At 47.2% G+C, this 24,944-nt stretch overlaps 3 protein-coding genes across 3 annotated transcripts; 2 read left to right on the plus strand and 1 right to left on the minus strand.

Annotated features, from left to right (window-relative positions):
* On the plus strand, positions 1-1,074 carry LOC131570485 (C5a anaphylatoxin chemotactic receptor 1-like). The gene has a single exon (XM_058822838.1). The coding sequence runs from the start codon at positions 1-3 to the stop codon at positions 1,072-1,074; it is 1,074 nt and encodes a 357-aa protein (XP_058678821.1).
* Positions 1,075-2,136: 1,062 nt separating this feature from the next.
* LOC131570486 (leucine-rich repeat and fibronectin type-III domain-containing protein 3-like) lies at positions 2,137-14,314 on the plus strand. The gene is made up of 3 exons (XM_058822839.1): positions 2,137-2,303; positions 9,053-10,501; positions 13,882-14,314. Exons 1-3 carry the CDS (start codon positions 2,137-2,139, stop codon positions 14,312-14,314), a joined length of 2,049 nt encoding a protein of 682 aa, XP_058678822.1.
* A 4,958-nt stretch (positions 14,315-19,272) lies between these two features.
* On the minus strand, positions 19,273-24,853 carry YIF1B (Yip1 interacting factor homolog B, membrane trafficking protein). The gene is made up of 8 exons (XM_058822865.1): positions 24,817-24,853; positions 24,501-24,742; positions 24,023-24,127; positions 23,059-23,137; positions 22,136-22,193; positions 21,307-21,462; positions 20,368-20,461; positions 19,273-19,561 (listed from the first exon to the last, which is right to left on the minus strand). The coding sequence occupies exons 1-8, from the start codon at positions 24,833-24,835 to the stop codon at positions 19,406-19,408; spliced, it is 909 nt and encodes a 302-aa protein (XP_058678848.1). The 5' UTR covers positions 24,836-24,853; the 3' UTR covers positions 19,273-19,405.
* Between the last annotated feature and the right edge of the window lie 91 nt (positions 24,854-24,944).

Raw genomic sequence — 24,944 nt, forward strand, 5'->3', positions numbered from 1 at the left:
ATGGCCGCGTCGTACCCCTGGGACGACCCCTGGAACGGCACCTGGAACGACACCTGGCGCGACCTCTACGGCGACCTGTACGAGGACCTGGCGGCGCCCGAGGTGTCCCCGGGCCACCGCCTGGTGCTGGCGCTCTACGCCGCCATCTTCGTGCTGGGCGTGCTGGGCAACGGCGCCGTGCTCTGGGCGACGGCGGCGTCGGAGCTGCGCCGCGCCGTCAACGGCGTCTGGGCCTCGCACCTGGCGGCGGCCGACCTGCTGGGCTGCCTGGCGCTGCCCTTCCTGGCGCTGCCGCTGACCATGGACCACCGCTGGCCGCTGGGCGCCGCCGCCTGCAAGCTGCTGCCCTCGCTGACCGTGCTGGCCATGTTCTCCAGCGTGCTGCTGCTCACGGCCGTCAGCGCCGACCGCTGCGCGCTGGTCACCGCGCCCGTGTGGTGCCACAACCGCCGCACGCCGGCCTTGGCCCACGCCGTCTGCGCCGGGGCGTGGGCGGCCGCGGCGCTGCTGACGGCGCCGTCCTTCGCGTTCCGCGCCGTGCGCCGCGACCCCGTCTCGGAAAAGGCCACCTGCGTGATGTCCTACGACGCCGTGCGGCGGCACCAGCGCGGCGCCGAGCTGGCCGTGGCCTCCGCGCGGTTCCTCTGCGGGTTCCTGGGGCCGTTCGCGGTCATCTCGGCGTGCTACGGCCGCCTGTTGAGCCGCGTGCGGCGGCGCGGCTCGGGGAGGTCGGGCAGGGCCACCAGGACGGTGCTGGTGGTCGTCACCAGCTTCTTCGTGTGCTGGTTGCCCTACCACGTGGTGGGCATGGTGCTGGCGGCCGGCACGCCGGGCACGGCGGCGTTCCGGGGCGCGCAGGCCGCGGATCCGGCGGTGGCGGGGTTGGCCTACGTCAACGGCTGCGTCAACCCCATCATCTACCTGGTGATGGGGCGGGGCCTGGGCAAGGTGAGGCGCTCCTGGAGGGCGCTGCTCAAGGGGGTGCTCAGCGATGACGTCACCAGCGTGGGCGGGGACGGGCGGGGACGCAGCGCGGTCACCACCGAGGAGGGCAGTGAGGGGACGGCGGTGTGACGGTGGGGGTCATCGTCATGGTCATTATCGTTGTCATGGTCGTGGTCATTGTCATGGTCATGGTCATCATGGTCATGGTCATCATGGTCGTGGTCATGGTCATTGTCATGGTCATGGTCATTGTCATGGTCATTCTTGTGGTCATCATTGTCATTATCATCGTCATGGTCATTGTTGTGGTTGTCGTGGTCATGGTCATTGTCATGGTCATCATGATTGTCATCATCATCATGGTATGGTCATGGTCATTGTGGTCATCATCATCATCGTCATGGTCATTGTGATCATCGTTATTGTCATCATCGTTGTCATGGTCATTGTCATTGTCATCATCGTCATGGTCATTGTCATGGTCATGGTCATTGTCATGGTCATCATTGTCATGGCCATGGTCATCATGGTCATGGTCATTATTGTCATCGTCATGGTCATCGAGGTCATTGTCATGGCCATCATGGTCATGGTCATAGTTATTGTCATGGTCATCATCATGGTCATTATCATTGTCATCATCGTCATGGTCATGTTGTGGTCATCATCGTCGTGGTCATTGTCATGGCCATCATGGTCATGGTCACAGTCACTGTCATGGCCATCATCACGGTCATGGTCATCATGAGGGGAAAGGGGTGTGAGGGGTGAGGGTGGTGGTCATCATGGTCATCATGGTCATGGCCATGGTCATGGTCATTGTCATGGTCATCATCATTATGGTCACGGTCATAATGGTCATGGTCATTGTCTTGGTCACTGCCATAGTCATGATGGTCATGGTCATGGTGGTCATTTTCATGGTCATGGTCATGGTCATGGTCATCATGGGCATCATAATGGTCATGGTCATCACCATCGTTAACTCGTCATTGTTGTAGTTGTTGTCATGGTCATCATCATCATGGTCATCATCATGGTCATCATGGTCATGGTCATGATCATCACCACCATTGTCATGGTCATCGTTGTCATTGTCACCTTGGTCATCTTCATCATCACTGTCATTGTCATCGTATCACTGTCATCACCATGGTCATGGTCATCATTGCCGTCATCGTCATCGTCGTGATGGTCATCAACATCATCGTTGTCATTGTCATCTTCATCATCATCGTCATGGTCATCGGCAAGATAGTCATGAGGGTCATCTTCATCATCGTCGTCGTCATCGTATCACTGTCATCATCATCATCACCATCATGGTCGTTGTCATCTTCATCGTTGTCATTGTCACGGTCATTGTCATGGTCATCGTTGTCATTGTCATGGTTGTAGTCATGGTCATCATCATCATCATCGTCATCATCGTCGTCATCATCATCGTCATCATCATCATCGTTGTCGTTGTCGTTGTCATCATCAAAGGGGGGAAAAGGGGGGACACGGGGGGGGTCTTGTGTCACCTGGGGGTGGCCTTGGGGACAGTGGGGGGGGTGGGGACACTCGGGGACATTTTGGGGACATTTTGGGGACATTTTGGGGACACTCGGGAGTGGCACTGGGGACAATAAGGGGGAGGAGGGGACATTTTGGGACACTTTGGGGACAGTGGGGGTGGCACTGGGGGGGTGGAGACACTCGGGGACATTTTGGGGACACTTTGGGGACATTTTGGGGGACAGTGGGGGTGGCACTGGGAGTGGGATTTGGGGGTGGGATTGGTGGAATGGGGTGGGATTAAAGGAATTGGGGAATTTGGGATTCGGGAATTTGGGGATTTTTGGAATTCGGGGATTTGGGGATTTTTGGAATTCGGGGATTTGAGAATTTGGGGATTCAGGAATTTGGGAATTTGGGAGTTCAGGGATTTGGGGATTGCGGAATTGGGGGGATTCAAGGTTTGGGGTGGAATTCAGGGATCCAGGAATTCGGGAATTTTGGAATTTGGGGATCCAGGAATTTGGGAATTCGGGGGGGTCAGGGATCCAGGAATTCAGGGATTTATGATTTTGGGAATTCAGAGATTTGGGAATTTGGGGATTCAGGGATTCAGAAATTTAGGAATTTGGGGAATTTGGGGATTCAGGAATTTGGGGATCCAGGAATTCCAGGAGCGCTGGAATTTCGGGACAGTGATGAAATCCCAAGATTTTATGGGTTTAGGAATTCAGAAATTTGGGAATTCAGGGATTCAGGAATGCAGAAATTCAGGAATTTTGGAATTCGGGGGTTCAGAAATTCAGGAATTCGGGGATCCAGGGATCCAAGGATTCCAGGAGTTCTGGGATTTCAGGACAGCAACGAAAATCCCGGGATTTTGTGGATTCAGGAATTCAGGGATTCAGGAATGCAGAAATTCAGGAATTTTGGGATTCAGGAATTTTGGAGTTCGGGGATTCAGAAATTCAGGAATTTGGGGATCCAGGGATTCAGGGATTTGGGGATCCAAGGATTCCAGGAGTTCTGGGATTTCGGGACAGCGACAAAATCCCGGGATTTTGTGGATTCAGGAATACAGGAATCGCGGCAAAACCCCAAAAAACCCAGAAAGCCGAACACCCAACCGCCGGAAATCCCAAAACCCGCCGTTCCCATCCCAAAAAAAAAAAAAAAAAAAAAAAAAAAAAAAAAAAAAAAAAAAAAAAAAAAAACACGAAAATTCCCAAAATTCCCAGCGGGGGCCCCTCCCCCCGCCCCTCCCCCTTCTCCCGCCCCTCCCCGCGGCCGCATTGGCGGGGGGGGGAGGGGCGGGGGTTCCTCCTCCTCCTCCTCCTCTTCCTCCTCTTCCTCCTCCTCCTCCTCTTTTTTTTCCTCCTTTTTTCTTTTTTTTTTTTTCCTTCCTTTTCCTGCCTTTTTTTTTTTTTTTTCCGGGTTTTTTTGGGTGTCCCCCCCCTGCTCCTCCTCCTCTTCCTCCTCCTCCTCCTCCTCCTCCTCCTCCCGGGATCGCTCCCGGCCATGGAGGGCTCGGGACCCCCGGGGGGGGCTCGGGGGTCGCCGCCCCCCTGAAGGCACCGGCGGGAAAGGTGAGTGGGGGAAAATCGGGGGGAAAAAAACCGGGATAAAACGGCGAAAAATCGGGGTGAAACGGCGAAAAAATCGGGATGGACCGGGATAAAACAGCGAAAAACCGCGATAAATTCCGGATAAACCGGGATAAAAACGGGGTAAAATGAGGGGGAAATGGGGATAAAATCGGGATAAAATCGGGATAAAATCGGGATAAATCGCATCCCCCCCCCCCCCCCTCGCTTTTCCAGCAGCGACCCCTCCCAAATTTTCCAGCTTTTTAACCCTTCCCTGGAAAAAGCGAGGGCGCCTCCAGACCTTGGGGATTTTGGGGGGGTTTTTTAGGGGTTTTTTAGGGATTTTGGGGGTTTTTCAGGGCGGTTCCAAGCCCTTCCAGCCTGCCATAAATCCGCCGTGTCATCCAGGTGGGGCCGGTCCAGGTGTGCCTTCTCCAGGTGTTCCCGGCGCTTTTTTCCTCCCCATCCCCCAATATTTTAATTCTTTCCCAATTTTTTCCCCAATTTTCCCCAAATCCGTGTTAAAACCACCCCCGGAGGGGTTTCTGTTTCTTTTTTCCCGCGGTTTTTGGTGCTTTTTTTCCCATTTTTTCCTCCTTTCCCGGCACCTGCAATTCCCGATTTTTTTTCCCGAGCAGGGCGCGTCCTTCCCGCGTTGCGGCGGCGCCGCGCTCGGAATTCTCACCCTTAAAATCCTTTTAAAACCCCTCAAATCCCCCCAAAAAATCAAATTTTCCCTCAAATCCCCACCCCCAGGGGACAAGGCACGGCGCTGTCACCGAGGATTCCCACCGGGAATTTAAAAAACGCAGATTTTCCCTATTAAAAAATTCACATTTTTCACTCCAAACCAGCCCGAAATTCCAATATTTTTATTTTTTCCCGGGATTCTGCAGTCCCGAGGGGGAATTTGCTAGTTACAGCCTGAAAAAAATCGCTTTTATCCTAAGGGAAATCCTGGGGTTTTTTAAGGAAAAATGGGTTTTTAGAGGGGTTTTGACCTTTAAAATGAAACATTCCAGGGTTGCTCCATCTTTTTTTCCTGGAAAATTGGGATTTTCCGGCACCTGGGTGAGATTCCCCCCTCACCCCCCTTTTCCTTATATAATTGAGGCTGGAATTCCACATTTTTTAAACCTGGGAATGATTTTCCAGGTGGAAAAATCCGATTTTTTTTGGGGGGGAGGGGGGTTTTAAACTCCTGGATCCTCCGATTGTAAAGGAATTTTTTTTCCCCCTGAGTTTTGGGCCACACCTGAATTTGGGAATGTTCACCTGGGGCTTGGAAAAATGGGGGGAAAAAATCCCAAAATGGGATTTCGGGATGGAAAAAAATGAATTTTATTGGTAGGAACTGTGAATATTCCAAATTCCCCAAGTTTTCTTGGAATTTGGAGAAGTTTTTACCCTCGGATTTTGGAATTTTGGGCCTGTAACACCCCAGTTCTCAATTTTCCCTCCAAAACCTTGGAATTTTGGGCCTGGCCCTGCCCAATTCCCACTTTTCCCTCAGGAATTTTGGGCCTGGCTTTGCCCAAATCCCAGTTTTTCCTCAGAAATATTGGAATTTTGGGTTCAGCAGTTCCCTCTTTCCCACTTTTCCCTCAGGAATTTTGGGAATTTTCAGCCTGGCCTACCCCAAATCCTCCTTTTTCCCCTCAGAAATGTTGTGATTTTGGGCCTGGCACACCCCAATTCCCACTTTCCCCCTCAAATCCCAGGATTTTTGAGCTTGGCCTGCCTCAAATCCCAATTTTCCCTCAGAAATCTTGGAATTTTGTGCTCAGCACTTCCCTCTTTCCCACTTTCCCCTCAGGAATTTTCAGCCTGGCCTACCCCAAATCCTCCTTTTTCCCCCTCAGAAATGTTGGAATTTTGGGCCTGGAACACCCCAATTCCCAATTTTCCCTCAGAAATCGTGGAATTTTGGGTTCAGCACTTCCCTTTTCCCCATTTTTCCCTCAGGAATTTTTGGTATTTTCACCTTGGCCTACCCCAAATCCTCCTTTTCAGCCTGGCCTACCCCAAATCCTCCAAACATCCTCAGAAATGTTCGGATTTTGGGCCTGGAACACCCCAAATCCCATTTTTTTCTCCTCAAATCCCAGGATTTTTGAGCTTGGCCTGCCTCAAATCCCAATTTTCCCTCAGAAATCTTGGAATTTTGTGCTCAGCACTTCCCTCTTTCCTACTTTTCCCTCAGAAATCTTGGAATTTTCAGCTTGGCCCACCCCAAATCCTCCTTTTTCCCCCTCAGAAATGTTGTGATTTTGGGCCTGGCAGAGCCCAATCCCCACTTTTCCCTCAGGAATTGTGGGGATTTTGGGCCTTGTACCCCCCAATTACCAATTTTCCTTCCAAAATCTTGAAATTGTGTGCTCAGCACTTCCCCCTTTCCCACTTTTCCCTCAGGAATTTTGGGAATTTTCAGCCTGGCCTACCCCAAATCCCATTTTTTCCCTCAGAAATCCCAGGATTTTTCACCTTAGCCTGCCTCAAATCCCACTTTTCCCTCAGGAATCTTGGAATTTTCAGCCTGGCCTACTCCAAATCCTCCTTTTTTCCCTCAGAAATTTTGGGATTTTGGGCCTGGAACACCCCAGTTCCCAATCATCCCTCAGGAATTGTGGGGATTTTGGGCCTTTTATCCCCCAAATCCCAATTTTTCCTCAGAAATCGTGGAATTTTGTGCTCAGCATTTTCCTTGTTCCCACTTTTCCCTCAGGAATTTTGGGAATTTTCAGCCTGGCCTACCCCAAATCCTCCTTTTCCCCTCAGAAATGTTGGGGTTTTGTGCTCAGCACTTCCCTCTTTCCCACTTTTCCCGCAGAAATCTTGGAATTTTCAGCTTGGCCTGCCTCAAATCCCACTTTTTTCCCCTCAAATCCCAGGATTTTTGAGCTTGGCCTACCCCAAATCCCGATTTTTCCTCAGAAATCTTGGAATCTTGTGCCCTGGAACATCCAAATTCCCACTTTTCCCTCAGGAATTTTAGGAATTTTCACCTCGGCCTACCCCAAATCCAATTTTCACTCTAAAATCTTGGAATTTTGGGCCTTTTACCCCCCAAATCCAATTTTCCCTCTAAAATCTTGGAATTTTGGGCCTGGCCCTGTCCAGTTCCCACTTTTCCCCCTAAAAGGGAATTTCAGGGAGGTTTTGGGATGAATTTAATTTTTTATTCTTTAGGATTAATAGGATTATATTTAATTAGGTTTTGTTAATTAATTCTTTAGCTTCATTAATAGGATTTATTTAATTGTTGGTTTCATTAATAGGATTTATTTAATTATTGGTTTAATTTCTAGGATTCAACATAATAATAATTAAATATTTCTATTATTTAATAATAAATAATTTTTATTACTTTTCTTTTAATTCTTCTTATTATTGATTATTACATTTATTTATTCATTATTATTATTGTATTTATTCATTAATATTACTATTAATTTTAGTTGCTTTTTATTTTGAATGGATGCTTATTTTTATTCATTGCAATTATTATTTTGTTATACTAATCCTTAATTTATTTTGCTTTTTAGGGGATTATTACTATTATTATTTTTAATTTCTTTGTATTTAAAACTGATTATTAATTCTAAAATGATAATTTTAAAATTTAATAACATTTTAGATTTAAATTTTACCATTATTTCCACTACTTAATTCCCATTATTATTTTAATTTCATGATTTTTCTATTAACATTTCTTCAATTATTTTTCATTTCTTTTTAATCCCTTCCAATTCGGAATTGACCTTAATTGTTAATTATTAATTATTTCAATGAATTATTTTAATTCAATTATTTTGAATTCTTTTGAATTTGAAATTCATTTTTATCCTTTTTATTAATGTTTAATATTTTGCTTTATTCTTTTTTAAATTAGAATTTAAAATTTTATTTAAATTTATTCAAATTTTATTCAAATTTCTCCCCAACCAATTAATGGGAAAATCCATTGGAAAATCATCCCAAAACCCAAAAAAATGTGGGAAAATCATCCCAAAAATCCCTCAAAAAATCCCAAAAAATCCCTGGAATAATAAAACCCATTTTTTTCCCAAATTAATCAAAATTTTCATGAATTCTCCCATTTTTTCCATTTTTTCCTCTCAAATTTGGGATTTTCCTCACAACTGGGAATTTTTTCCACATCTTGGAATTAAAACTTGACCCTAAACTTGGTTTTGTCCCAAATTTCACCATTTTTTCATGGATTTATCCCAATTTTCCCTAAATTCCTCCATATTTCCAATCCCTCCATGGATTTAATCCCATTTTTTTCCATAATTCCACCACATTTCCATGGATTTCTCCCATTTTTCCTTCTCAGCTTTGGGATTTCCCTCTCCGCTGACTCCCCTCAACATTTTGAGTTGGAATCTTGACACTAAACTCAGTTTTAACATTAAAACTCAACCCAATTCACCCAATTTTCAACCCAAATCCCCCAACTGTCAACCCAAATCACCCAATTTTCAACCCAAATCCCCCAATTTTCAACTCAATTCACCCAATTTTCAACCCAAATCCCCCAATTTTCAACCCAGTTCCCCCAATTTTCAACCCAATTCACCCAATTCACCCAAATCCCCCAATTTTCAGCCCAATTCACCCAATTTCAACCCCATTCACCCAATTTTCAACCCAATTCACCCAATTCCCCCAATTTTTCACCCAAATCCCCCAATTTTCAACCCAATTCCCCCAATTTTCAACCCAATTCACCCAAATCCCCCAATTTTCAACCCAATTCCCCCAATTTTCCACCCAAATCCCCCAATTTTCAACCCAATTCCCCCAATTTTCAGCCCAATTCACCCAATTTCAACCCCATTCCCCCAATTTTCAACCCAAATCCCCCAATTCTCAACCCAATTCACCCAATTGCCCCAGTTCCCCCAATTCTCAACCCAAATCCCCCAATTTTCAACCCAGTTCACCCCATTTTCAACCCGATTCCCCCGATTCTCCACCCAGCTCACCGATTCTTTTCCCGTTTCCCCCCCTCCCAGATTCCCGTTTTCCCCGACGATGGAAAAGCTCCTGCTCCCTCTCCTCCTCCTCCTCCTCTTCTTCTTCTTCCTCGTCGTCGCCGCGTCCGCCTCGACCTCGGGCTCCCCGCCGTGCCCCAAGCGCTGCTCGTGCCAGAACCTCTCGCCGTCCTTCACCATCCTGTGCACCAAGACCGGGCTGCTCTTCGTGCCGCCCGGCATCGACCGGCGCACGGCCGAGCTGCGCCTCATGGACAACTTCATCACGGTGCTGCGGCGCCGCGACTTCGCCAACATGACGCAGCTGATCCACCTGACGCTGTCGCGCAACACCATCTCGCAGATCATGCCTTACGCCTTCTCCGACCTGCGGGGCCTGCACGCGCTGCACCTGGACAGCAACCGCCTGACGGCCATCCACGAGGATCACTTCAAGGGCTTGGTCAATCTGCGGCACCTCATCCTGAGCAACAACCAGCTGAGCTTCATCTCGCCCCGCTCGCTGGACGATTTCCTGGAGACCATCGAGGATCTGGATCTGTCCTACAACAACCTGGTGGACGTCCCGTGGGGCACGGTGGCCAAGCTGTCCAACGTCAACACGGTGAGTCTGGACCACAACCTCATCGAGTTCGTGCCCGAGGGGATTTTTTCCAACCTCCACAAGCTGGCCAGGTTGGACATGACCTCCAACAAGCTCAAGAAGATCCCGCCGGACCCGCTGTTCTCCCGCGTCCCCGTTTACGCCAAATCCAAAGGCTCCCCCCTGACGTCGCTGGTGCTGAGCTTCGGCGGGAACCCCCTGCACTGCAACTGCGAGCTGGTGTGGCTGCGGCGCCTGACGCGCGAGGACGACCTGGAGACGTGCGCGTCGCCGCCGGAGCTGATGGGCAAATACTTCTGGAGCATCCGCGAGGAGGAGTTCGTGTGCGAGCCGCCCATGATCACGCACCGCACCCCCGGGCTGGCCGCGGCCGCCGGCCGCAGCGCCTCGCTCAAGTGCAAGGCCGTGGGCGACCCCGAGCCCTACGTGCGCTGGATCGCGCCCGACGGCCGCCTGGTGGCCAACACCTCCCGGACGGTGTCGTACCGGAACGGGACCTTGGACATCCTGGAGGCGTCCCCGGGCGACCAAGGCACGTTCACGTGCATCGCCTCCAACGCCGCCGGCGAGTCGACGGCGCCCGTGGAGTTCCGCGTGCTGCCCGAGGGCAACGGCACCGAGTGCGAGGACGAGGAGGGGAGGAAGGCGGCCACGGCCGGGCCGGAGCCCTCGGACATCCTGATCTCGGCCAAATCGAGCTTCTCCAACGAGTCCAAGCTGGAGAGGGGGGACAGGGGCGGGGTGGTGGTGGCCGAGGTGACGGCGACGTCGGCGCTGGTGCGGTGGCCGCCGCAGGACGGGCTGGAGGGGCTGAGGATGTACCAGATCCAGTACAACAGCTCGGCCGACGAGATCCTCGTCTATCGGTGATTTCAGCCCCCCAAAAAATGGTGGGGGTGGCAGGGGAAGGGGGAGAAAATGGGGGGAAATGGGGGAGAAATTGGGGGGAAATGTGGGAGAAATGGCTCGGCCGACGAGATCCTGGTTTATCGGTGATTTTAGCCCCAAAAATGGTGGGGGTGGGAGGGGAAGGGGGGAAATGGGGAAAAAATGGGGAGAAATTGTGGGGAAATGGGGAAAAATGGGTGGGAAATGTGGGGAAAATGGCTCGGACAACGAGATCCTGGTTTATCGGTGATTTTGCCCCGAAAAATGGTGGGGGTGGGAGGGGAAGGGGGGAGAAATGGGGAGAAATTGGTGAGACATGGGGAAAAACCAGTTGGAAATGTGAAGAAATGGGTGAGAAATGAAAAAATGGGTGGGAAATGGGGAAAAGGTGGAAAATGTGAAAAACAGGTGGGAAATGTGGAAAAAGGGATGGAAAACATGGAAAAGAGGATGGAAAATGTGGAAAAATGGGCGAGAAATGTGGGAAATGGATGAGAAATTTAAAAATGGGTGGGAAATGTGGCGAAATGTGTGGAAAATGTGAAAAAATGGTGAGAAATGTGGAGAAATGGGTGGAAAAGGGGAAAAACGGATGGGAAATGTGGAAAAATGGGTGAGAAATGAAAGAATGGGTGGGAAATGTGGAAAAGGCGGTGGAAAATGTGAAAAAAGGGGTGGAAAACATGGAAAAGAGGATGAAAAATGTGAAAAATGGATGGTAAATGTGGAAAAATTTGGTGAAAAATATGAAAAAGGGGAAAAAAAACGTGGAAAAGGGGATGGAAAATGAAAAAAAAAAAAACAGGTGGGAAATGAAAAAAATGGGTGGGAAGTATAGAAAACAGCCTGGAAAAGGGTCTGAAAAATACGGAAAATAGGATGGAAAATGTGGAAAAGATGCTGGAAAAGAGGGTTTAACTCTTAACTTAAGGAGGGTGAAAAAGGTTTGGAAAAAGGCTGAAAAAACAAGGAAAAAGAGGGCAAAACCCATAGAAAAGTGTTTGAAAAATCATGGAAAAAGGGTTGGAAAATGGGCTGGAGAACTGGGAGAGAGGGATGAGAAAGGGGCTGGAAAATAGGGGAAAAATGGTCAAAACCCATGGAAAAATGGCTGGAAAAATGTGGGGAAAATGTGGGAAAAAAGGGATAGAAAATGGGCTGGAGAACTGGGAGAGAGGGGTGGAAAAGGGTCTAAAAACAGGGGAAAAATGGTCAAAAAATGTGGAAAAGTGGCTGGAAAAAAAGGAAAAGTGGCTCAAAAATAGGGAAAATTGGGTGAAAAACATGGGAAAAATGGATTGAAGAGGTGATGGAGAAATGGGAGATAGGGATAAGAAAGGGTCTAAAAATAGGGAAAAAGGGGTCGAAAAACAATGAAAAAAATGGCTGAAAAACGTGGGGGAAAATGGGAAAAATGAATGGGAATGGATCTAAAATACTGGGAGATAGGGATAAAAAATGGGTCTGAAAATAGGGAAAAAATGGTGAAAAGTCCATGGAAAAATGGCTGGAAAATAGGGAAAAGTGGGTGAAAAATGGGGGAAAAATGGATGGGAGAGGTGATGGAGCAATGGGAGATAGGGGTGAGGAAGGGGCTGGAAAATAGGGAGGAAAGGGTCAAAAACCATGGAAAAAAGGCTGGAAAATAGTAAAAATTTGGTGGAAAATATGGGAAGAATGGATGGAAGAGGTGATGGAGCAGTGGGAGATAGGGGTGAGAAAGGGGCTGGAAAATGGGGGGGAAATGGTCAAAAACCGTGGAAAAATGGCTGCAGAATTGGGAAGAGGAAGTGAAAAAATGGGAAAAATGGGTGGAAAAGGGTCTGGAAAATTGGGAAGTGAGGCTGAAGAAGGCTGTGGTAAATATGAAAAAATGGTCAAAAAACCATGGAAAAATGGCTGAAAAACCATGGAAAAGTGGCCGGAAAACACGGAAAACTGGGTGAAAATAATGGAAAACCGGGACAGAGAAGCATCTAAAAAACTGGGAGATGGGGATGAAGAAGGGTTTAAAAGTAGGGAGAAAAGGGTCAAAAAAAAACCATGGAAAAATGACTGGAAACCATGGAAAAGTGACTGGAAAATAGGGAAAATTGGGTGAAAGACTTGGGAAAAAGGGATGGAAGAGGTGATGGAGAAATGGGAGATAGGGATGAGGAAGGATCTGGTAAGTAGGGAGAGAATGGCTGAAAAACGTGGAAAAAAGGTGGAAAATGTGGGAAAAAAATGGGAAAAACGGATGGGAAAGGGTCTAGAGACTGGGAAATAGGGATAACAAAAGGATCTAAAAAATGGGGGGAAAATGGTCAAAAAGCAATGGAAAAATGGCTGGAAAACATGGAAAGAAGGTGGAAAAACTTGGAAAACTGGGTGAAAAAATGGGAAAAATGGATGGAAAAGGGTCTGGAAAATTGGGAAGTGAGGCTGAAGAAGGGTGTGATGAATATGGAAAAATGGTCAAAAAACCATGGAAAAATGGCTGGAAAACATGGAAAAATGGCTGAAAAACGTGAAAAAAAAGGGAAAATGGATCGATTAGGGGAAATTTGGGTCTAAATAGGGAAACTTGGCAGGAAATTTGGGGAAGAACGGATGGAAGAGGTGATGGAGAAATGGGAGATAGGGATGAGGAAGAGTCTGGTAAATAGGGAGAGAATGGCTGGAAAAGGTGGAAAAAAGGTGGAAAACGTGGGAAAAAATGGGAAAAATGGATGGAAAAGGGTCTGGAAAATTGGGAAGTGAGGCTGAAGAAGGGTGTGATGAATATGGAGAAATGGTCAAAAACCCATGGAAAAACGGCTGAAAAATGTGTAAAAACTCGCACAAAAATGGGGAAAATCTCCCGGAAATTTGGGATTTTGATGGGAATTTCTCTTTCCGTGCCCGTTCCAGGATGATCCCGGCGCCCAGCTCATCGTTCTCGCTGTCGGACCTGGCGCCGGGCCGGCTCTACGAGCTGTGCGTGCTGGGCTGGGAAATGGGAAACACGGGGAAAAATGGGGGGAAATAGGGAAAATCGGCAGGAAAACAGGGAAATTTGGGTGGAAATAGGGAAACTTGCCAGGAAATTTGGGGAAGAACGGATGGAAGAGGTGATGGAGAAATGGGAGATAGGGATGAGGAAGAGTCTGGTAAATAGGGAGAGAATGGCTGGAAAGGTGGAAAACGTGGGAAAAAATGGGAAAAACGGATGGAAAAGGGTCTGGAAAATTGGGAAGTGAGGCCGAAGAAGGGTGTGATGAATACGAAAAAATGGTCAAAAACCCATGGAAAAATGACTGAAAAATGTGTAAATTGGGGAAAATCCCCCGGAAATTTGGGGTTTTGATGGGAATTTCTCTTTCCGTGCCCGTTGCAGGATGATCCCGGCGCCCAGCTCGTCGTTCTCGCTGTCGGACCTGGCGCCGGGCCGGCTCTACGAGCTGTGCGTGCTGGCCGTGTTCTCGGAGGCGCGCGGCTCGCCGCCGGCCACGCGCGCCCTGGGCTGCTCGCGCTTCTCCACGCGCGCCGCGCCGCGGCCGTGCCGCTCGCCGCAGCCGCAGTTCCTGGGCGGCACCATGATCATCGTCATCGGCGGCATCATCGTGGCCTCGGTGCTCGTCTTCATCTTCCTCCTGCTGATGAAGTACAAGCTGCACAACGGGCGGCCCAAGGCGCGCGGCAAGGCCCACGTCTGCTCGCAGACCAACGGCGGCGCCGCCGCCGCCCCGGAATGTTCCGGAACGGCCGCCAAGGGCGGCGCCGGCGACCGCGACGGGGACAGGGGGGAGGGGGGACAGGGGGGGTCGTGACTGGGGGGGGTCGCGGTGGGGAAAATCGGGGGGGGGGAGGGGAAGGGCTGGGCCTGGAGGGGCAGAACTGAGCCAGGAGGTCCAGAACTGAACCTGGAGATCCAGGATTGGTCCAGGAGGTCCAGGATTGGTCCAGAATTGATCCTGGAGGCCCAGAACTGAACCTGGAGGTGCAGAACTGAACCAGGAGATCCAGAACTGAACCTGGAGATCCAGGATTGGTCCAGAATTGATCGTGGAGGTTCAGAACTGATCCAGGAGGTCCAGAACCGAACCTGGAGGTGCAGAACTGAACCTGGAGGTCCAGAATTGGTCCAGGAGATCCAGGATTGGTCCAGGAGATCCAGGATTGAGCCAGAACCTCTCCAGGAGATCCAGAATCTATCCAGAAGGTCCAGAACATCTTCAGGAAATCCAACTTTGATCCAGGAGGTCCAGAACTGATCCTGGAGGTTCAGAACATCTCCAGGAGGTCTAGACTTGATCCTGGAGGTTCAGAACTGATCCTGGAGATCCAGAATTGAACCTGGAGATCCAGAGTTGATCCTGGAGGTCCAGAATTGATCCAGAATCCATCCCAAGGCTCCAGAGTTGATCCTGGAGGTTCAGAACCTCTCCAGGAGATCCAGAACTGATCCTGGAGGTCCAGAACTGATCCTGGAGGTCCAGAACTGATCCTGGAGATCCAGAACCTCTCCAGGAGATCCAGAATCAGTCCAATAGTTCCAGAACTGCTCCAAGGACATCTCTGGATCCCCTCCAGGGCCTCCAGAACCACTCAAAGGCCTCCAGACCTTTTGGATCCCATCCAGAACCTCCAGAAGCACTACAAGGACACCTCTGGATCCCCTCCAGAACCTGCAGATCCACTCAAAGACCTCCAGAACCTCTGGATCCCCTCCAGGACCATCCAGAACCTCCAGAATTCCTCCAGAACCACTCAAAGGCTTCCAGAACCTCCGGGACTTCTCCAGAACCGTTCTGAGGGCCCCTCTGGATTCATCCCAAGGCTTTCAGAACCTTTGGAACTTCTCCAGAGTTCCTCCAGGACCTCCAGAACTTCTCCAGGACCACTCAAAGGCCTCCAGAACTCCTGCAGGACCTCCAGAGCCACTGTTAGACCCCTCTGGATCCCTTCCAAGGCCTCCAGAACTCCTCCAGGGCCATCCAGGACCTCCAGAACTTCTTGACAACTCCTCCAGGACCTCCAGAACTCCTCCAGAAGCTTTGGAACTCCTTCAGGACCTCCAGAACTTCTCCACGACCACTCAAAGGCCTCCAGAACTTCTCAAGAACCGCTCTGAGGACCCTGTGGATCCCTTCCAGAACCTCCAGAACTTCTCCAGGACCTCTGGAACTTCTCCAGAACTCCTCCAGCACCTCCAGAACTGCTCTGAGGACACCTCTGGATCCCTCCAGGACCTCCAGAACTGCTCCAGGACCTCTGGAACTGCTCTGAGGACACCTCTGGATCCCTCCAGGACCTCCAGAACTGCTCCAGGACCTCTGGAACTGCTCTGAGGACACCTCTGGATCCCTCCAGGACCTCCAGAACTGCTCCAGGACCTCCAGAACTGCTCTGAGGACACCTCTGGATCCCTCCAGGACCTCCAGAACTGCTCCAGGACCTCCAGAACTGCTCTGAGGACACCTCTGGATCCCTCCAGGACCTCCAGAACTGCTCCAGGACCTCTGGAACTCCTCTAGGACCTCCAGAGCCGCTGTGAGGCCGCTCTGGATCCCCTCCAGGACCATCCAGGACCTCTGGAACTCCTCCAGAACTTCTCCAGCACCTCCAGAACCGCTCTGAGGACCCCTCTGGATCCCTCCAGGACCTCCAGAGCTGCTCCAGGAGCACTCGAAGGCCTCCAGAGCCGCTGTTGGACCCGTCTGGATCCTTCCAGAACCTTCCTGGGCCGCTCTGGGCCCCCCCGCGCCCCGGGTCTATTTTTAGCTCACACTCAGAGATATTTTTTTATGAATCCTCGACCACGGACGCCCCTGGGAGCCCCCGAGCCCGACGCTCCCCAGGGGGTGGAGTTCAGCTCTTTCATTTCTTTTCTTTCATTTATTTTATTTTATTTTATTTTGTTTTATTTTATTTTATTTTATTTCATTTATTTTTACTTTATTTCATTTATTTATTTTATTTTATTTTATTTCATTTATTTTATTTTATTTTGTTTTATTTTATTTTATTTTATTTCATTTATTTTACTTTATTTCATTTTTTAATTTTATTTTTTTATTAAATTTATTTTATTTTATTTTATTTTATTTTATTTTATTTCATTTATTTTATTTTATTTTATTTTATTTTTTTTATTTTATTTTGTTTTGTTTTATTTTAATTTTTTAGATTTTTATTTTAATTTTATTCTATTTTGCATTTTCAGTTTTTAATTCAATTGAATTTGTTTTCTTCCTTTTATTTTAATTTATTTTAATTTATTTTAAATTTATTTTAAATTTATTTTTATTTTATTTTACTTATTTTATTTAATTTTATTATATTCTATTATATTCTACTCTATTCTATGTTATCTTATTTTTTTAAGATTTTATTTTGTTTCATTTTAAAAATATCTAATTTAAATTAATTATTTTATTTTATTTTATTTTATTTTACTTTATTTTATTTTATTAAGATTTAATTTAATTTAATTTACATTTTTAAAATATTTTATTTTATTTTATTCCATTACTACTTATTTATTTATTTATTATTAATTTCATTTTATTTACTAACTTTATTTTATTTATTTTGTGTTAATTTTATTTTACTTTATTTTATTTTAATTAAAATATTTTGTTTATTACTTATTTTATTTTTTATGTTATTATTTAATTTCATTTTATTATTATTACATTTAGTTTTATTATTTAATTAATTTAACTTTATTTTGTTATTTTATTTTTATTTATATCATTTCATTTAACTTTATTTTATACCTAATTTAATTTTATACATTAACTTACTTTACTTTCTATTATTTCCTTTAATTTTATCTTACATTAATTATTTTTTCAAAACTTTTTTAACATTTTAAAATATTTATTTATTTATTTATTTATTTATTTCATTTATTAATTTGTGTTTATTTCTTTGTTTATTTATATATTCATTTATTTGGGGGAATTTTATTTGGCAGTTTTAAAAAAATTTGGGCTATTTTTTTCTGCTGGGGCACTTAAAAAATATTTCTTTTAAGCAATTTAATTTTATTTTTATTATTATTATCATTATTTTATTATTATTATTATCATTATTTTGAAATTGTGGGGGATTTTTTCAAGGTTTGGAATTTTTTGGGTTTTTTTTTTGTTTTGTTTTATTTTCCCGGTGTTGGATCCGAGACTTTTTTTGGTAAAAAAACCACAAAAAAAAAAAGGACAAAAGAACAAAAAAAAAAAGAAAAAATTCCGGGAATTTTTTTGTTTGTGAATCCAGCTGGGAATGGGAACCCTCAGGATCCCAAAAAAACCAAAACCACAGGAAAAGCTGGAATTCTTCATTCTCCGAGAATTTGTTATAAAAATTCTTAATTTCGCAATTCCGAGTGGATTTCTGGGGGATTTTGGGGGTTTGGGGTGGGGAATTCTGATAGAGACCTGAAAAATGGGAATGGGGAAAATTGGGAATAAATGGGGGGAAAATGGGGGGAAAAATGGAAATAAATGGGGAAAATTGGGAAAAATGGGGAAAATTGGGGGAAAAATGGGGAAAAAGTTGGGAATAAATGGGAAAAATTGGGAATAAATGGGGGGAAAATGGGGGGAAAAAATGGAAATAAATGGGGAAAATTGGGAAAAATGGGGAAAAATTGGGAATAAATGGGGAAAATTGGGGAAAAAATGGAAATAAATGGGGAAAAATGGGGAAAATTGGGAATAAATGGGGAATAAATATGGAAAATTGGGGAATAAATGGGGAATAAATTGGGAATAAATGGGGGAAACGTGGAGGGAGATTTTGGAATAAATGGGGGAAATGGAGGAAAAAATGAGGAAAAATAGAGGAAAAGTGGGGGAAATTGGGAAACCTTGAGGGAAAATAGAGGAGAAATGGGGAAAATTGAGGAAAAATGGGGGGAAAATGGGGGAAATTGGGAATAAATGGGGGAAATTGTGGGAAAATGAGGAATAAATGGGGAAATTGGGAAAAAATAGAGGAAAAATGGGGGGAAGTGGGAAAACTTGAGGGAAAAATGAAGAAAAAATGGAGAAAATTGGGAAAATGGGGGAAATTAGGAAAACTTGAGGGAAATGGAGGAAAAAAATGGAGAAAATTGGGAATAAATGGGGGAAATTGGGAAAAAGAGAGGAAAATGGTGGGAAATTGGGAAAACTTGAGGGAAAATGAGGAAAAAATGGGGAAAATTGAGGAGAAACGAAGAAAAGATGGAGGAAAAAATGGGAGGGAATGGGGAAAAAAGAGGAAAAAATGAGATTTGAGGAATTCTGGGAATGCTGGGATATCCAACAATCCAAGCCCCCCAAAATTTGGGATAAATCCCCAAAAAATCAACACAAAGGCACCAAAACTCCTTCAAATTCCATTTATTGAAACCCGAAAAACGCAGGGATTTTTCTGGGGGAAAGGCTGAAATTCCGGGATTTGCCCTGGCAATTCCAGAAGATTTTTGTGGGAATTCTGGGTCTTGGAATGTTCAGGGGGATCTCCCAAATATCCAAACCCTCCAAAAGTTGGGACAAACCCCCAAAAAATCAACACAAAGGCACCAAAACTCCTTCAAAATTCCATTTATCGAAGTGAGTGAAAATGGGAATTTTTGGGGAAAACTCTGGAATTCCAGGATTTTTTCAGGATTTTGGAATTCCAGGCTTTCTCCCAAATATCCAAACCCTCCAAAAATTGGGATAAAGCCTCAAATTCCTCCCAAGATCCCCCCAAAAAATCACCACAAAGGCACCAGAACTCCTTCAAAATTCCATTTATTGAAACCCGAAGAACGCGGGGATTTTTTTGGGGGGGAAAGGCTGAAATTCCGGGATTTTCCCTGGCAGTTCCAGGATTTTTTCCCGGCGATCCCAGGAGGTTTTCCAGGTGATTCTGGGTGTTTCTGGGGCTCAGCGGAGCAGGTGGAAGGTGAGCCAGTACATGAAGAGCGGCTGCGCGGCGGCGATGGCCATGGTCAGGTACATGCGCAGCTGGTTCTTGGCCCCGCGCACCAAAACCCCCTCGGCCGCCGCCTCCGACAGCAGCTTCAGCCTCAGCGTCCGGATCTGGGGGAAAATCCAGAAAATTTGGGGTTTAGAACCAAAAAAACTGAAAAAAAAGATCAAAATTTACAAAAAAATCCCATTAAAATCGCATTTACAACACCCTAAAACACCCAAAATGGGCCCCAAAACCCCCTCGGCCGCCGCCTCCGACAGCAGCTTCAGCCTCAGCGTGCGGATCTGGGGGGAAACGACAAAATCTGGGGGTTAGGACAGAAAAAAACCCAAAAATTCAAAAAAAATCCCATTAAAATCGCATTTAAAACACCCAAAATGGGCCCCAAAACCCCCTTGGTGGAGGGATCTGAGAGCAGCTTCAGCCTCAGCGTGCGGATCTGGGGGAAAATCCAGAAAATTTGGGGTTTAGAACCAAAAAAACTGAAAAAAAAAATCAAAATCCCCCCAAAAAATCTGATTTAAAAGAGCCAAAATCAGCCCCAAAATCCCCCTGGTGGAGGGATCTGAGAGCAGCTTCAGCCTCAGGGTGCGGATCTGGGGGAAATTTGGGAAAATTTGGGATTTAGAACAAAAAAAAGCCAAAAAAAGGCCAAAATTCCCCCCCAAAATCTCATTAAAAAGAGCTAAAATTGGCCCCAAAATTCCAAAAACTCAGAATAAAGCACAAACCCTCCCTGAGCATCATTTAAAAAATGAAATTTTGGTGAATTCTTGGAAATTTGGAGCAAATTCCTGAGAATTCTGCCAATCCTACAGATCCCAAATCCCCAAAACCACCCCAAAAAGCCCCAAAATTCCCCCAAAAATCCAAAAAAAAGCCCAAAAAGCCCCAAAATTGCCCCCAAACTCACCATGAAAATGAAAATGCTCAAACAGCACCAGCTCAGGGCCGCGTAGTAACCGAGCCTGCCCAGGAGCAGCCCGGCCAGCAGCCCCACAATCATCCTGAAAAGGGAAAAAATTGGGATTTTAGCCCAAAAACGGGGAATTGGACCCAAAATTCAGTAATTGAAACCCAAAAATGGGGAATTGGACCCAAAATTCAGGAATTGAAACCCGAAAATGGGGAATTGGACCCAAAATTCAGGAACTGAAACCCAAAAATGGGGGGTTTGAACGCAAAATTTGGGATTTTAACTCAAAACGGGGGGATTTGAACCCAAAATTGGAGGATTTTAACCCCAAAATCGGAGGATTTAAACTCAAAATTTGGGATTTTAAGTGAAATTGGGAGATTTGAACCAAAAATTGGGGATTTAAACCCAAAACTGGGGGATTTAAACTCCAAAATTGGGGGATTTAAACCCAAAATTGAAGGATTTCAAGCCAAAATTTGGGATATTAACCTAAAATTGGGGATTTTAACCCCAAATTGGGGGATTTTAACCCAAAATTGGGGGATTTTAACCCAAAATTGGGGGCTTTAACCCAAAAAATCAGAGTAAAAACCCCAAATTCTGGGGACTTTGTGGAATTTTTGGGGTGTTTTGAGCAGGATTTTGAGGGAATTTGTTGCGATTTTGGGGCAATTTGTGGCGATTTGGGGGCATTTCAAGGCATTTTTTGGGGTAAAAATGCCAAATTTGGGGGATTTGGGGGAATTTTGGGGATTATTTTGAATTTTAGGGGATTGGGAGCAGATTTGAGGGGGAATTGGGGCGTTTCCAGTGGGATTTTGGGGCAATTCGTGGCGATTTTGGTGGAATTCTTGGCAATTTTGAGGGAATCCAATGGGGTTTTTTGGGATTTTTAGGGGATTTTTGGGGTGAAACTCTGGGATTTTGGCTCACCCCACGTATTTGTAGCCAGCAAAGGCCAGGAGGTCGATGGGGGTCAGGTCGGTGCTGACGGTGACCAGGTAAAGGCTCAGGAGGACGCTCAGCACCTCCAGCAGCAGCCAGGCCAGCGCTGAGCTCGCCACCAGCCCCAGGCTGTCCGGGGAAAATCTGAAAATTTAACCCCACAAAAATATTGGGAAAAAAAATTGGGAAAAAATTTGGTGAAAATCCGGTGAAAACTGGGTGAAAATCGGGTGAAAAACGGGCAAAAAATGGGGAAAAAATTGAATTTTTTGGGATTTTTTAGGGGTTTTTTTGGGGGGTTTTGGGGGAATTTTGGAGGGAATTTTTTTTGAGTTTTATTGGGGGTTTTTTGGGGTTTTTTGGGGGGTTTATGGTGTTTTTTGGGGTTGGTTTGGCTCAGCAGATGCTCAGCACCTCCAGCAGCAGCCAGGCCAGCGCTGAGCTCGCCACCAGCCCCAGGCTGGCCGGGGAAAACCTGCAAATTTAACCCAAAAAAATATTGAGAAAAAACTGGGGAAAACCTGGGGGAAAATCCAGAAAAAAATCTGGTAAAAATTGGGGAAAATTTGGGAGAAAATTAGGGCAGAAATGGTGGAAAAATGGAGAAAAAATGGGATTTTTTGGGGGAATTTTTTAGGGTTTTTTGTTTGGTTTTTTTGGGGATATTTGGAGGGTTTATGAGGGGTTTTTTGGGGGCTTTTAAAAAATTCTTTCTGGGATTTTTTGGGGAAAAAATGGGATTTTTGGGGGGGAAATAAAATGGGATTTTTGAAGAACAAAAAGGAGTTTTTTTAGGGAAACAAAGGGATTTTTGTACCTGTTTTGGGTGCCCAAAGCGAGGCCGGCGAGGAGGATGTAGGTGAGGAAGGCCATGGCTGGGAGGGAGAAATTTGGGAATTTTGGGGAATTTTGGGGATTTTTTTGGAATTTTTGGGAATTTTGGGGATTTCAAGGGGTTTGGGGGAAAATTCAGGAGATTTTGGGGAGAATTGGAGGAATTTCTGAGCACGTTTTTGGGGATTTTTGAGAATTTTGGGGTTTTTTTGGGGGGTCCTGAGGATTTTGGGGGTCCCAAGATGGATTCTGGGGGTCCTGAGATCGACTTTGGGGGTCCCAGGGGGCTTTGGGGTCCCAAGACCAATTTTGGGGTTCTCAGGGTGGTTTATGGAGGTCCTGAGATGGATTTTGAGGTTTTTTGGGGGTTCCAAGATGGATTTTGGGGGGTCCTGAGATGGATTTTGGGGTTCCCAGAGTGGATTTTGGGGTTCCCAAGGGAGTTTTGTGGGTCCCTGATCTGAATTTTAGGGTTCCCAAGGGGGTTCTGGGGTCCCTGACCCAGATTTTGGGGTCCCAGAGTGGATTTTGGGGTTCCCAGGGGAGTTTTGGGGGTTCCCAATATGGATTTTGGGGGTCCTGAGGTGGATTTTGGGGGTTTTTTGTGGTTCCAAGATGGATTTTGGGGTCTCAGGGAGGTTTTGGAGGGTCCTGAGCTGGATTTTGGGGTTCTTTGGGGGGTCCCGGGGTGGTTTCTGGGGGTCCCAGGGGGGTTTTGGGGGGTCCCAAGCTGGATTTTGTGGGTTTTGCGGGGTCCTGATCTGGATTTTGGGGGTTTTTGGGGGTCCTGAAATGGATTTTGGGGGTTCTTTGGGGTGTCCCGGGGTGGTTTTTGGGGGTCCCAGGGGGTTTTGGGGGTCCCTGATCTGGATTTTGGGGTCCCCAGGGGGGTTTTGGGGTCCCTACCTGGGATGTAGAGGTCGGGGGCGTTGACATCGAAGCGAGGAGCGACCGGGGTGTCCTGCTGGTACCGCACCTGCCAGTCCTGGGGGGCCGGGGGGTCACGGACCCCAAACAGCCAAAAACACCCCAAAAATCACCCCAAAGACCCCAAAATCACCCCAAATACCCCCAAAAACACCCCAAATAGCCCAAGAACACCCCAAAAATCACCCCCAAATACCCCAAAAACCACCCCAAATAGCCCAAAAATCACCCCAAATACCCCGAAATCACCCCAAATACCCCAAAATCACCCCAAATACCCCAAAAACCACCCCAAATAGCCCAAAAATCACCCCAAAATGTCCCAAATACCCCACCACCAACCCAAATATCCCAAAACCACCTCAAAATACCCCCAAAACCACACAAAATACTGCAAAAATACCCCCATAATCAAGCCAAACACCCCAAAACCAACCTAAAATCCCCCAAACCCATCCCAAACACCCCAAAACCACCCTGGGTACCCCAAAACCGCTCCAAAATAACCCAAAATTTCATCAAAACCTTTTCCCAGTCCCTCCCGGTGCCCCCAAATCCCCTCCCAGTCTCTCCCAATTCCTCCAAACCCCTCCCCAGTAACCCCAAAAATCCCAGGATATCCAAAATTCCCTCCCAGTCCCTCCCAGTGCCCCCAAACCCCTCCCAGTCCGTCCCAGTTTGTCCCAGTTTGTCCCAGTCCGTCCCAATCCCTCCCAGTTTGTCCCAGTGCCCCCAAACCCCTCCCAGTCCGTCCCAGTCTGTCCCAGTTTGTCCCAGTTTGTCCCAAACCCCTCCCAGTCCGTCCCAGTCTGTCCCAGTTTGTCCCAGCCCGTCCCAGTTTGTCCCAAACCCCTCCCAGTCCCTCCCAGTTTGTCCCAGTCCATCCCAGTTTGTCCCAAACCCCTCCCAGTCGGTCCCAGTCCGTCCCAGTTTGTCCCAGTACCGTGTGGCCGAAGGGGAAGACGAGCAGCCGCAGTTTCCTGCCCACGTACACGGTGTCCACGGCAAAGTAATACTTGAGGCGGCTCACGGGCACCCAGCGGCCCAGCTGGGCACAGAATTCCCAGTTCGGACCGGTTCAAACCAGTCCAAACCAGTTCAACCCACTTCTTATCATTTCCCCTGTTTTCCCCCCATTTTTCCTGATTTTTCCCTATTTTTTCCCCATTTTTTTCTGATTTTTTCCCCATTTTCACCCCAGTTTTTCCAATTTTTTCCCAGTTTTTTTCCCGTTATTTGGCATCCCAGGGCGCATCTGGGGTATCCCAATGGAAGTTTTGGGGCTCCCAGTAAATTTTGAGGGATTCGTTCCCCGTTTTTTCCCTCATGTTTTCCCTCATTTCTCCCCGGTTTTTTCCCCGTTATTTCCAATTTTCCCCCGTTTTTTTTCCCCGTTATTTCCCGTTATTCGCCTCACTCACGTTCCCCTCCACATGCGAGGCCAGGCTGCTCCCGTAGGCCGCGGCCAGCGAGCTCACGGGCTCGGCCAGGAACGCCCCGGGCGGCCCGAACGGGGCCGAGGATGATGAAGATGATGAGGCCGACGAGGCCGAAGGCGGCGGCGGAGCCCCGAACCCGCGGCCCGGCGAGGCCCCGGCAGCGCTCGTATCCTCGAACAGAGGCCGCGGATCGGCCAAGCGGGCGGGCCCGCGGCGTTTTGGGGCTAAAAAAGAAGGGAAAAGTGAATTTGAGCGGGTTTAGGGGGTTAAAAACCCGAATTTCCCTCACGGAACTCACGGGGAGCGGCGGGGTCCATGGCGGCGGCGGCGCTTCCGGGTTCGGCCGTACCGAGGGTCACGTGGGGGAGACGGGAGGTTGTGATTGGCGGAGAGGGCGGAAGTTGTGCCCGGAGTTAAGATGGCGGC

The sequence above is a fragment of the Ammospiza caudacuta genome, chromosome 35 (genome assembly GCF_027887145.1).
Source record: "Ammospiza caudacuta isolate bAmmCau1 chromosome 35, bAmmCau1.pri, whole genome shotgun sequence".
NCBI classification, from domain to species: Eukaryota; Metazoa; Chordata; class Aves; order Passeriformes; family Passerellidae; genus Ammospiza; species Ammospiza caudacuta.

Bases quoted from the DNA above. Each gene is read 5' to 3' on its own strand.
- LOC131570485 (XM_058822838.1), top strand. From the start codon at position 1: ATGGCCGCGTCGTACCCCTGGGACGACCCCTGGAACGGCACCTGGAAC.
- LOC131570486 (XM_058822839.1), top strand. From the start codon at position 2,137: ATGGTCATCAACATCATCGTTGTCATTGTCATCTTCATCATCATCGTC. The intron at 2,304-9,052 runs GTCATTGTCATG...CCCCCCTCCCAG, and splicing joins TCATCGTTGTCATTGTCACG to ATTCCCGTTTTCCCCGACGA. The intron at 10,502-13,881 runs GTGATTTCAGCC...TGCCCGTTGCAG, and splicing joins GACGAGATCCTCGTCTATCG to GATGATCCCGGCGCCCAGCT.
- YIF1B (XM_058822865.1), bottom strand. The intron at 22,194-23,058 runs GTAGGGACCCCA...TCTCCCTCCCAG, and splicing joins CCCCGACCTCTACATCCCAG to CCATGGCCTTCCTCACCTAC. The intron at 20,462-21,306 runs GTGAGCCAAAAT...TTCCCTTTTCAG, and splicing joins GCTGGCTACAAATACGTGGG to GATGATTGTGGGGCTGCTGG.